This window comes from Siniperca chuatsi, linkage group LG6, assembly GCF_020085105.1.
Source record: "Siniperca chuatsi isolate FFG_IHB_CAS linkage group LG6, ASM2008510v1, whole genome shotgun sequence".
NCBI lineage: Eukaryota > Metazoa > Chordata > Actinopteri > Centrarchiformes > Sinipercidae > Siniperca > Siniperca chuatsi.
In genome coordinates, this window is record NC_058047.1 from 26,318,085 (window position 1) to 26,331,796 (window position 13,712).

At 39.2% G+C, this 13,712-nt stretch overlaps 1 protein-coding gene across 2 annotated transcripts; it reads left to right on the forward strand.

The window, feature by feature from the left end:
* The first annotated feature begins 2,909 nt into the window (after nt 1-2,909).
* Nucleotides 2,910-13,407, forward strand: hs2st1b (heparan sulfate 2-O-sulfotransferase 1b). Of its 2 annotated transcripts, none has more exons than XM_044200118.1 (7): nt 2,910-3,534; nt 5,460-5,698; nt 8,935-9,020; nt 9,400-9,538; nt 9,637-9,734; nt 11,738-11,895; nt 12,114-13,407. In XM_044200118.1, exons 1-7 carry the CDS (start codon nt 3,393-3,395, stop codon nt 12,338-12,340), a joined length of 1,089 nt encoding a protein of 362 aa, XP_044056053.1. In that variant the 5' UTR covers nt 2,910-3,392; the 3' UTR covers nt 12,341-13,407. The 2 variants fall into 2 exon arrangements, with proteins under 2 accessions (XP_044056053.1, XP_044056052.1); XM_044200117.1 differs by having other exon boundaries at nt 2,912-3,516.
* The last annotated feature ends 305 nt before the right edge of the window (nt 13,408-13,712 follow it).

Consider the following 13,712-nt stretch of genomic DNA (forward strand, 5'->3'; position numbering starts at 1 on the left):
ATATTAACGTTGCCTCAGTCTCTCTCAGTTCCTACACTATCTGCAGTATAGTATCAGGTCTTAGCAGCAGCAAGGGACAAGTTAAAGTGACACAGGATCAGAGAGGAGCTACAGTTGTAGGTGCTGCTGTCGATGGAAAATGACTCGAGCTCAGACGACAGCGGTGTTGCGACCCAGGCAGAACAGACCCTGAAGGTATGAGTAGTGAAACAATGGAGCTGGGCAATAATCTCTTCAGTAACAATATACACATTAAAGAGGATAGGAGGAGAAAGAAGTACAGTGTTATCATCATTCAAAAACATACAAACAAGAGAATTGTGTGCAATAGTCAGTCTTGGCCTTTCAAACAGCCCAAGTATATTTTCCCTTCAAGTGTGCAGGTTTTTAGGAGAATGAGTCTGACTTCTGCCAATCAACATTTATACAGTGCAGGAGAGGATCGCATGTCAAATCCCATTCAACCTGGAGCTGAGGGAATTTTAGATTTCTGACCTGCATTGGCTAATAATGATTCCATACAATTTCTTCAATGACAAAGACGAGACTGTTGTGAAATAAACCCAAACATCAAGGCAGACCACCAGGTACTGTAGCATATTTGAAGGGAGATAGGTGTATTTCATGTGGAAAAGTCAAATGTACGGACTTTTTCATTTGTTTTTGGCAACAGATGAAAATAAATGTAGAAACTGTGCGCTAAACAAAACTGAAGCTGTGTATGCATGTGCAATGAAAATACATTTTCTGGTGTTTATTCATTTTAAAATGTCTTTTAATGTATTCATTGGTATTTCCTTCTGAAAAGTGTGGAAGGTTTGCAGACTTGTTAAAGGGCCACGTAAGAAGGTTCAGAAAGTTCACATCAGATCTATTAAGGGTTTGTTGATTTCTGCAGTGAAACTCAGCGTGGCCTGTGTGTATCTCGAAGTCTCTGGCGCCGTGAGACTGGAGGCTGGATTCAGCCTTTAAAATACTCCATTACAAGTAAAAGGCCTGCATTGACAGTGTTACTTAAGTAAAAATACGTCAGTATTATCAGGAAAATGTACTGGATCATTAACATCACTGCAATACTTGAAATATTGTGCAGTTTTCTCTGTTTAATACTGCTGTGCAATATACTCTGTTTTCAGTTTAATATTCCCTGTTTATTGATATTTATTCATACTTATATTACTGCTGTGCAATATCCACCGTCTAGTAATCTGTTTAATCTGCTACACTTAACTTGACAGTACTCATTATTGCACTATTCCTTATTACTTATATTATTACATTGTATTATACCATACATACTTATCAACCTCTAAATCTTACACTTATTTTAGCTTTTATACTTATATCCACTTTGTACTTCATTTGTCTTAGCTGTATTATAGCGTATTATATTTTGATTTGCTTAGTACTTCTATCCCCGTGTGCACTGACGTGACAGTGAGCAGCTGTAACGAAAGAGTTTCCCCTCGGGGATCAATAAAGTATTTCTGATTTTGATTCTGATTAAAGTATGAAAAGTAAAAGTACTCAATGTAGAAAAATGCACCCTGCGAGTTTATAAAGTACTTGTAATGATATGCTGTTTATATACCATTATATATTATTACTCAGGCACTGATGTTTAAGCAGGAGCTGCAACTAATGATTATTTTCAACATGGATTCATCTGCTGGTTATTTTAAGAATTGGCAGGAAATATTTCCCATACTCTCTTTCCACTGGGCCTTAGAGCTCATCACATGTATGGCCAGAGAGTGCCAGGTTTCTGTGCAGTACAATTTCTACTTCCAACATCATCCTGTAGGTTTAGGGCTCACGTCCAGTGACCTCTTGTACTGTTTGACCTAGTTGTGTTCATAAAGCAGAGGCTGTCAAACTCTGAAATCCAGAAGAAATTAAAAAGAGAACGTAAGGTTACCTGATACATCCCCAATTTTCTAATAATATTGTTAGGTGTCTGAGCACACTTCCCCCTTCACAGTGGATGAGGAAGCAAACTTATTTGAGAATAACATACGTGTAATCAGCGGTGTAGATAGCGGAGTTCAGGCTTTTCTTCTTCCTGTTACTGGTCTGTGCTGTAATTGGAGGTTTGGATCAGCTGCTTTATTATAAGATGAAATACCTCACCGTGTTGTCAGAGAATCTGAGTTATGTTCCTCTGACATTATTATCAATACAGTTTCTGTAAAATATTTGCAGAAACTACACTCACATTGCTTGATATAAACATTTACATATTTCCTTCAATATTACTTGAGCCTAATTTTGTTCATCGAGTATCTAACAAAGTCGCATGTGACCATGGTGACTTACGGCATATAGCGGTATAAAAAGCCTGTATGCCCTCGTAATGTTTTCCTTCTCACAAAGATTTAGCAAAGATTCAGAGACAAACCTTGGCAGTCATCTGACATTCCAAGAACCACCGTTGCATTTGTAATTTATTCTATTTCATCCCTGCTGACCACCGCAGACTTTGCTCTTTCACCTGAATGACTTATACAAACAGAATTATCTAAGGCTTGGGCCACACTGTATTTAATTGGAAAGAGACCTTCAAATCTGTGTCGGTGGTGTAATGCACTGGAAGAGTGAGAACAGGTTCTGCATTTTAATAAATATAGAGATGGACACATGAGATAAGATTAATGAGGCGGGGCAGGAATGGAGCTTAAAAAGACTGCTGACAGCAGGTGATAGATCAAAGAAAATTAGAAGATTAAAAGTGAGCTAACACTGCGATATTTCTGGAGAGGATAGAAGGTTTAGACCTGTGTTTTATATTTTCTTTGTCGGTTCCCCCCTTGTGTCAACTTCTTTTTTAACCATTTCCTGCCATGGTACACACTCCGGTCCATTAGGTGGCGTGTGCACATTTAACATTGGTTTGTGATCCTCCAGTAAACACGAAGAAGAAGAAGAAGAAGAAGAAGAAGAAGCAGCAGCAGCAGCAGCAGACGCGCTGCACGCCAGTGGTGCTACTTGCTGCAACAAGCTTCTGTACATAACTCTGTAGTTTGGGGTCGCTTTGACGATTTCTTTTCGTCCAGCCTCGCGTTGCATTTAAATGGCTGGAGCTTCACGGACTCTGCATGCTGTCGGCGGCTTCAAAGAAACCAAGCCCGAATTAAACATGCGAAATGACTATCGTATTGATTTTTAAAGATGACGTTAGCATGAGCTTTACGTGGCTTTATAATGATAGTTAGCGGAGAAGCTAGCTAACGTTAGTTAGTTTGGCTAACGTCGAGTATCAACTAAGTTAATGGCGCTAAACAGCTAATGTGAGCGACATTTATTATGATTTGCTTGTAGTGAATCAACCTAGAGTAGTTAGTCAGCAGCATACGCTTTAGTTGTATCTGCGGTATGGTTCATCTGGTGGTTTGATGGGGCTTTTAAGGATCATGATGCCGCCCAAGTTCCAGCTTTTGGCTGTTTTGGCATTTGGAGTCACGATGCTCTTTATTGAGAACCAGATCCAGAAACTGGAGGAGTCAAGAGCCAAACTCGGTAAATACCAAAACAAAGGTGGTTCACTTTGGAAGCATATTTTATTGCATAATTATTGTGTTCATGCAAAGTGCTGTTTGAGTCTTTAGAATAATATTCCAGACGAAAACGTTGGTGGCAGAAGAGTGGAGTAACATTTAACGTTAGCTTCGAGCACATGAAGGAATTGCTTGAAAACAGTTTTCACACACGACATTAAGTCAGTTCTGATGAAGAATTAAGTTTGCGCAAACAAATGTTTGCATAGTGTTATATGCTTACAGATTATTTCTATGACTCCTCATTTTCATTCATTTATTTATAAGGGCAACGCACATGAATCAACATTTCTGTAAATGAGCCAGTGTTAGCAAGCTGGCTAATTTTCAGCTGCAGTCCTTTGGCGAGATATTTTTAAACCACTTTATTATTATTTTTTTTGTTAAAATCTTCTCTGCAACTGTTTTTGACTAACAACTATTTGAAAGTTGTTTAAAAAAGAAAAAATGGCATTCTGCCATATATTTTAAACATGAATAATTTAGGGTTTTCTTCCTCATCAGCAGTCTCAGCTACCTCAACATATCCTGCGGATGGATCCATTTTTAAAGAAATGAAAGCACCCAAAAGACTAATTGTGTCTAATTTATTGTTCATGTAATTTACAATCAAACCAGTCATGAAATGAGGTCACATTGTAAAACAAATTCATGTTGATCATGCAGCAAACCTTTTTTATAGAGCACACAAAGTAGTGATGTGAAAGAGCAAATGAGTGCATGTGGTCACGTAAAGAATACAAGCATACATGTTTTGGCCAAAATAGTCGCTCTTTGCTGTACAATACATGCTTGACAGATGTCATTCAAATGTGAAAACTTGTATGCACTCAGTGTGTCTGTTCAGGCTTGAACATGCAGTGAGTTACTGTGACTGACTTTGCTATTGTATAGCAGACCCGTCGCATTTAGGACATGCTCCATGTCACAAACAGCTTAAAGTGCACTGGGAAGGAATTATTTACTTGGGGCCAAATTTACTTCCTGTGAATTCTGCTTCTACCCTTTAAATGAACATCATGGGTCGATCGCTGGCTGGTCACTGATGAGACTGCCAGCCGTTCCGCTCCAAATCTGTGATACAAGCAGGTTTAATAGACTGAGGCGGACACTTGTAAAAACCAGGGCAAATCTAGAAATGAGAGCACTGGACCTGAACCACTGACTGACATTCAAACGTTGAACATGGAAATTGGCAACAATAGTGTCCATTCTGATCATCACTTTTGGAAATCAGCTAATGTTGACATACTGTGTAGTAGTGCTTGCTAGAAGTAGACACCTGCTGGATAGAAAAAATGTCTTGTTTTGTATCGTACAACTTGCCACTGAAGGGCTGCCTAGGCAGCAGGGTGCCTGCACTACGTTGAGCGACACACAGCCAGTCCAAGAGATGCTCACAAGGCCGTTCCCGTAATTGGCTTTAATTAACATTGCGGTGGATAAAAGAAGTTGGAGAAAACACTTTTAATTATGCCTCCTGTCAATATTATCATCAAAAGCTTAATTACTTGTTTCGATGTTATTGTGTTTTGATGGTCTATGTTGCTTTCCTTAATTAAGGCATGCTAACAAGAAACAAAACTACTTGTTTGTTTTTACAACGGATGTACCTTTTGTCTCTGTCTTCATTGTTGTGTTGGTGGCCTCACACCTGCTGTGTGTGCTGCCAAATGAAAATAACAACATGCATCAACTAACTTTTGGCTCATTAAAATCCAGGCAGCAGAGAATGCCAGCCAGTCCATAATCATGTAAATTGAAGATTACATTGATTCAGTTTAGAAACACTTGCCACAAACAACCAAACAATCAAAAGTTGCTACATCTGACAGTCTTTTCAAAGGTATTTATGTTTGGTATTCATTAATCATTAATGGTACATCATGTTTTCTGCCCGTACAGAACGGACCATTGCCAGACACGAGGTGGCTGAAGTAGAGCAGCGTCACAGTGAAGATGCTGGGCGCGAATTGTCACCACTGGCAGAAAAAGATGACATGGTCATCATCTACAACCGAGTGCCCAAGACGGCCAGCACATCCTTCACTAACATTGCCTACGACCTGTGTGGGAAGAATCGCTTCCATGTCCTGCACATCAACACAACCAAAAACAATCCTGTCATGTCTTTACAAGACCAGGTAAAACCATCGACCAACATTGTATTTTGATGCAGTGGTGTAGACTAAAACAAGATCATAGGGATGTCAAAATCCCATTCAAAACATGAAAGGTCATAATTTTATTACAGCATTTAAACTATTTTACTTTAACTGCAAATACTTGACTTTTTTATAAAGATTTCCAGTCAATAAAAGCTACTAGACTGCACCTCTCACATGAGCATATTTCTGTCATAATACTAATAATGCTGTAGCCTGGGAACCAGGCGAATCTGCCGAGCTCATGTTTCATTTGCTCTGGCAGATGCGTCTGGCCCCCCTCCCATTCAGACAGATTTCCACCAACCTGTATCTGGTCGGGCCAATCAAAACCATTTATCTAATATGGGGCGTGTTTGATACGATGACTGACAGAGGAGCGTTACCGGTCCAGATTTGAAAAGTCACACGTTTCGCTGCTCTGACTGGTTGTAGGTCTGGACCTGTGTCCAGTCTGCAGGTCGGTCAAGCGCGAGGCACCAGGCTCACGAAACTCAGATCAAACTGTCATTCTAGGCAGTGCTGATCAAATATGAATTATGAATCAAGATTCTGTTACTGCATTGCTTATTTCCCGACTCAAATGTTTTCAGAAACACATTTTAATGTACTGTTTAGCTGTAATTTTAGAAAGTTTGTGACCAGGTCGCATTTTTTTCCTGCTTGAAGACGGACCAAGCACCGCCCCAAATTGCATGTGTCGCTCAGCGCTACGTCACGCATTTCGTTGCTCTGATTGGTTGTAAGTCTTTCCAATTGCGTCCAGACGCATTTTGGTCTGCGCCAGTTGATAAGGCCCCTTGGAAATCAAAAATGAACTGAGAGGTTCCAGACTTATAGCATATGCGAATTAGTCTGCCGATGCCATGCAAATAATACTGTACTTAATACAACAATGAAGCAAAGATAGAAGAGTCCTTTGTCGGCCAAACAGATGCTCAGTTCATGACAGGCTTGTGGGCACTTTGATCATCACAACTGAAAGTCTGGAATTAAAAATAGGCCATTGTTGTGGCCAGAGTTTTACTGGCTGTAACATAACACATTTTCACATGAATGTGCCATTAATACTCGGGAAAAATATATAGAGGCTTTGAGCCGTTCTCTGTTAACAGCCTTACTTCACAACTGTGCAATGTAGAACTTCACCAGTAGTGTTTGTTAGTTAAGTCTCTGTACTGTAAATTCTATTCTGTAAAGTTGTGAATAGCATCTGCTTATGCATAGCATCTGCATTTTTTCCCCTAGATTCTATCAAATATTGATAAGACATAAGGTAAGGTCAAGTTTTCAGTAGTAGATCACAGACAGATGAATAGATAGGTTTGAAATGAAAACTTAACACTTAACACTTTAAACCTCATAGTTATTGTTGCATTTGAAATCCAAAGTGCTGGTGTAGAGACACAACACAATGATAAACACACGACTGTCCACTACTTTCTGACTGCACTGTAGATAGACAGAAGATAAAGAAACAAAGTTAATTGGCAGTGACTTAGCGTGTTTCCATCTCTTCAGTTTTCACAACTAACATAATGAACATTTTTTATATTTTTGTTTGATTCCTGGTAAACAGATCTCTAAGTTGGCTGGGTGTGTTCTAAGCTTATTTTTGCCTTTTGATTAATTGGATAAAGTATTTCAGTTTCAAGAAACCACACACTTGGTGGTAGAAGTTTAGGGAACCATAACAGGAGAATATTGTTTGTGCTGGCTTAGTTAGTAGTTTAGACTAGTTTAGACTACTAACTAACCCAGAGAATATGTGTGGCATCAGCACATATTACAGCCTGTTACACTGGGTGCATTTATATTGCTGTCAGTGCAGCATAGTGTTAATGTTTTAAAGCTATGCTAGTGTTATTTTTGGCTGCTAGTGCCAAGGTAATATCCTGTCTGCCATCTCACAAACAGTCTGTTTCCACTGCACATGATAAAATAGAGCCCAACTCATTTTACAACAGGAACATTCAGATTTGTCTCCAGTAATAGCATTTAGCTTAGCCAAAACCGGTGAACATATTTGACTTTGTCATATTTTTACTCTGTCAAACCGCAGAGTGTGTGTCAAAGATAATAGTAATAAATAGAGGAGGTGTGCTGGTCTGTAAATAGGCTATTCAGAAATTGGAAAAATTAAAAATTGGTTATGTTTGATGTTAAGTGATAAAATTTGTGCTTCTACTAGTCACGTACATGAGACGTCATACAGCTGTTGAAACATGTACACTTTATTTTGATGCAAGAATTACAGCGTTAAAACATTTTATAAATTCAAGTAGTGATTTTGGTTTTATACTATTGACCAAGGGCGTAATTTCCACTGTAGACTAGGGGGTCATGCCTCCCTCTCTTTTCAAATTCCTGTTTTTTGCCCTACCCAACTTTTATAGCTTCAGTTAGTTTTCTGAAACAAAACCTACCCTCTATTGACACAGGAAGTTTGTGACTCATTCAGAAACTTCAATTAAAAGCTGAGCCCCAATTAAACGCAGAGTCCCTTTTACTGGCCTGCTACACGTTTTGACAAATAAACTCAGGTTTCAATTAGACGCTTGGTCTGTTTTTTGTAGAAGTTCTTTGAATGTATAAAACCTCTTAAAGCCCACCGGGTCGCCCACTTGAGCTAGTTCTAAGCTGCTAAGATCACGTATACAAATATATATGTTTAAACTTTTGTCAATATGGACATGCTACACATTAGGTTTGATTCTCCACAATTCAATCGTTCAGTTCATTTTACGCAAACCATGAGCACTAAAGTATAATTCATTCAGATTTACCGGCATGGTAAACAAGAGAGACGAAGAAAAAGTGGTGTCTCCCTACCTTTTTGAAGCAGTCATAAAGTCTGAATATGTGTACACTCCTCTTTTATTTCCCGTATTTCCCATCTTTGCTGAGCAAGAGTTTTGTGCGAAAGGAATTAATGGCTGAGTTCAGTGATTTGAAGCAAATAAAAGCCCGGGGTATTAATTGAAGTTTTACGTTATATTACAATGTCAACTGCAAAGACTCACTGCAGCCTTGAAGCCTTTAAATCGTGTGAAAATGGGAAGAGTGCAGAAATACAAATGTACGAGTCTTCGGCAAAGACAGCCATTTTCACTTCTCTGTCCCAGTGTTGTTTGTTGTTGCTGTGTTTTTTTTTTTTTCATTTCCTGGAGTTTCCCTACTGCTCCATAATTACTTTCCATTATCTTTGGTTACAGGTGCGCTTTGTCAGGAATGTCACCTCATGGAGAGAGATGAAGCCAGGCTTCTACCACGGCCATGTAGCTTATCTGGACTTCTCAAAGTAAAGCCCTTCATTTCCTGTAATACCATTAATATCCAGATTAGTTACAAACTGCAAAGCAGATAAAGGAACGCCATGTATTGATTGCTAACGTGTGCTTTAGTGTTGATTAATAGCATTGTTGTCCTTATCTCCCGTGACACTATCATTTCAGTGATCACAGGTAATTATCCTAATTGTGTAAGTGTTCGTCAGTGAGAGAGACCCTATTAACTTGAAGATTCTTTAGTGCAATAAACAATATTAATTAGGTGCAGAAATGTGGCAGCTTCATGGTCTGATGTCTGTTGGACTTGAAACTTCTCCTCAAGGGTCTGTTCAGTACAAATAAATCTTTAAAAATATGTCAACCTCTTTTTTTTGTGCGTGTGTGTTTTAGATATGGAGCGAAGGGTAAGCCGATGTACATAAATGTGGTGAGGGACCCCATAGAGCGCCTGGTGTCATACTACTACTTCTTACGTTTTGGAGACAACTACAGACCTGGTCTTCGACGAAGGAAACAAGGGGACAAAAAGGTCTTTATTTAGAGCTCATCAGCCTTACTAAAATAAATATTTTGTTTCAAGACCTATTGTTTGTACATAAATGTATGATAAGTGTTTCTGTCTTTCAGACCTTTGATGAGTGTGTGTCGTCAGGGGGGTCTGACTGTGCTCCTGAGAAACTCTGGCTGCAGATCCCCTTCTTCTGTGGCCACCATTTGGAGTGCTGGTGAGTGGGCTGCACCTGCCTCATCAGAAACGGAACACAATCACAGTAAATGTTTGTAATTAATTGTTTGCAGGTTTCAGATTACAAGAGCCACTGTTTTTAATAATAACTTTTACATTGTTAACAGCGTCACTCTTAACAAGCTTCAGAAAGTAAAAGTTTAGGCAGGTGGTTGTTGATTTCAACATCTGTCTGTCTGCCAAAGATAGTTTTGTGGAAGAAGAAACACCACTCTATCATTTTTAATGTTTGAAAAATAAGGAATGGGCTGTGTGTTTTTGTTCATAAAAGACCAACAGAATGGCAGGTAATGGCATAAACAACATAGGTGATCACTTGCGTCAGTTTCAGACAGGTAGCTAGCAAGTAGTTCGGTAGTTGTCAAATGTAAATGACAAACAGCTGGTGAACGCAGTTGTTTGAATTTCTCAGTTAAACTTAATTTAAACACATGTAATATCATCGCTTAAAGTTTCTCACTTTAAAGAGTATTCCACTGATTTAGCATTTTGCTCCTAAAACATTGTCGGACTCATGATGGACAGTTTAAAGAAACGATCAAAATCGATAGAGCAGAACCACGCATTGTTCTTCCTTGTGAAAACCTGGTGCCTACATTACCCATAATGCAACTAGACTGCTGACACTTCAGTCAGAGATTTGGGTATGTTATGCTAGGAGCAGCTAATGTAGCCTTGAGCCGCTAGCCTCAAGCAGAGATGAGGAGCGGGCTACAGAGGTCTGGTAGGTTCTTTTTTTGTTTGTTTTTTTCTAACGCCACACCCCCAGATTTTTTTCGCTGACGCTGACTCAAGTGACATTATACAACTTTTTTCACATACGCAGTAGTACTTCCCATGACCTGTAAACAGATTTTTATGTGTAAAATTGGAGGAGGTCCCCTTTAACAGCTCTGACTGCCATTATTCAGAGATGTGAAGCGGTCAGCAGTCCTGTCACTCTGTGCAGCTAACTTTAGCGTTAGCTTAAGGTACCACAGTGCAGAACTGTCAACTGTAGCATAGGTTTGTCAGTCAAATATCAAAAAAGGAACTTACAAGCAGTTTGCTAGCATAACCATATGTGGCCAAATATAGTCACTTTTGAATGTCATGATTATATTTGAATAACTAATGTAAGTGTGAGCTCTATTGTTATATAAAACTACTTTCAACTTTTCTTTAAACCAACAATAACAGATTTTTTGGCCACTTGGGGGCAGTAGAAGCAAGTTTTGAACGCAACATTGACATCACCTTTGGCGAACTTATTAGCAAACAGTTGCTTATTTACACATCCAGCAGTTACAGAGCAACAGTATCATTGATTTTTAGCTCTGTTTTTGGTCTCTACCAACTCCTGGAGGAGATATTTCTCTCTAGCTGTTAAACGCTCCACTATGTTCACCAGCTTGTTGTTAACTGTGTCTGTGGATTTTAGAGCTTTTTCTCTGAAAACAGCTGCCTGCTGTGACCGAAAACAACACTACAAGAGCTAACCAAATCAGTAAAGTTGTGGGCCCGAAAACCAAAACAATGTGCTAAAACTCGCTATAAAGGTTCATAAAACTGCGGGTATCTGCAGATTGAGGTGATAATTCTCTGTAATTTCATCACTGCGAGGGACCTCCGTTCACATTGTTTTCATATTGTCATTTGATACATTGTTATTATGAAAATAATATAGCTGCTTTAACTGACCTGGAAAAAAAACCTGGAAAGGCCCTCAACAATAATCAACTGCATTATTCTATTTGATTCTATGACTGTAGAAACAAGATCAAGTTTGTGATTGTGCTTGGTACAATCTTGGTTAATGTAGACCACAAATCTAGAACTTTAATATAATTGCAACAGAAAATAATATCAAGGGGCATTCAACATCAGAAGCAAATCATTAAATATTTCCTGCAATATTGCCTACATTAGGACGCACACAGTAGAAACACCAACTGATTGATCTCGGATTTACTGAAAATATTTAATGCGCTGTTCTGTGTGCAGGAATGCAGGCAGTAGATGGGCCCTGGAACAGGCCAAGTACAACCTGGTGAATGAGTACCTGCTAGTTGGAGTAACTGAGGAGCTGGAGGACTTCATCATGATCCTGGAGGCAGCACTGCCACGCTTCTTTAAGGGAGCCACAGAGCTCTACAGAACAGGTACCAACGCAACACACATCCCCTCACAGTCAACCTCAAACTCAGCGTTGTTGTTGAATATTCTTTCAGTTTGTGGTGTCTGTTAGTGAGCTCTGCTGGTACTGAAATCATCATTCAAGTGAAGCATTTATGTTACTGACCTTTTTTTTGCTCACCAATCTGTAGTAACCCCATGCTGTCTAGACTGACACTCATTAAACCTTCTAATGTTCCTCCAGGAAAGAAGTCCCATCTGCGAAAGACCACCGAAAAGAAGCCCCCCACCAAAGAGACAATAGCCAAGCTGCAGCAGTCTGACATCTGGAAAATCGAAAATGAGTTTTATGAGTTTGCACTGGAACAGTTTCAGTTTGTGCGTGCCCATGCTGTCAGGGAAAAGGATGGAGAACTTTATGTCCTGGCTCAGAGCTTCTTCTATGAAAAGATCTACCCCAAAGTGAACTAAAAGTGTAGCCAGAGGAGAGGGACAGGCACAGGGACTTTGCAAGGACTCTATTAGAAGTCATTTACACTGGGAGGAAAAGACACGAGTTCACCAAGTGATGCTGGTGAATGCTCGAATGCTTTTTCTGGGATTCAGATTTTGACAGTGTTACAGTACAGAAAATCCCTTTCAGGCGCTACAGTGGAATTTCAACAAGGAATGTGTGTGAATGTTTTTTTTATTGCTGGTGCAGCTGTTGAGAAAACTTAACATGGATAAACAGTCAGTCTGAACGGTGAGAAAGAATTCAAGCCCAGAGCAGGGCGAAATACTTACTGAATGTGATACATCTCAAAACCCAATCACAAGCAGCCTTTGATATGTGAAGTTCTGTGTTTGCTTTTTTTTTTTTTTTTTTTGGGGCGGCTCAAGATAAAAGCAGCAAACCTCAACTAGTTTAACAAGTTTAAAACCATATTAAAGTGTTTTTCTGTCCCCTGACAGACACACTGTGTTTTAGGTGCACAAATACTTGTTTACAAGTTACGGAAGATAAAACTGTTAAAACCACAAAAATCGGAGCTGCATTTGTACATACTGTATTAACACGCAGTGAACATGTTTTTGGACCAAATGGTAGCAAAAGATATGTAGATTGGACCATTGCATCCTTTGGTGCGTGACTAGTAATTTTTTATCCCACTGAGATGTTCTCAATTTTTAGACATGTTTAACACATCGTATCAGTGTTTTACCACAGAGATAGGGATGTGCATCTTTGATATAACTGATAGCTGCTGTTTCAGCCGGTGAAAGGACCACACGTGGAGCAGGAGCAGGGTATTCATCAAAAATGAATAGAATGTTTTGAGTACAGGGTTTACCAGAGCTTTCAGCAGAAAGAGACGGGGCCAGTGGTCAAACTGGTTGTGCCTTTATTACAATGTTTAGGACATTTTTCTGGCATTCATTTTCCAGTGATGATGTTTTCCCTTTTTTGTGTGTATTCTTATGAACTGCAGTTCCTGTTTCTCTTCTGTTTCACACTTACCCCATTAACAACCTAAACATAAATACATAACTGCAAATTTCTTGGCTCATTTTATTATTACTGTATTCTTTACTGAGAGCTGTTGATTGTGTCTAATGTGTGTGTTTGTATCACGTTACCCATGATGACACTGGTAAGCAGGAAGTGGCTTGGAACATTGATGTCTTGCACTAGTTTTCAGTGTGAGGAAGTTTTAATGGCACCACTGTTGAATTTTGAATTAGCTTTGGTTTTTAAAGGGGTACTGCAGATTTTTGAATTTTGAAATGCAGTTCCTTAGAATTTGGGAGACTTTTAGTCCTGATTGTAGATTAGGCACATAGACTGTATATAAAGATGATC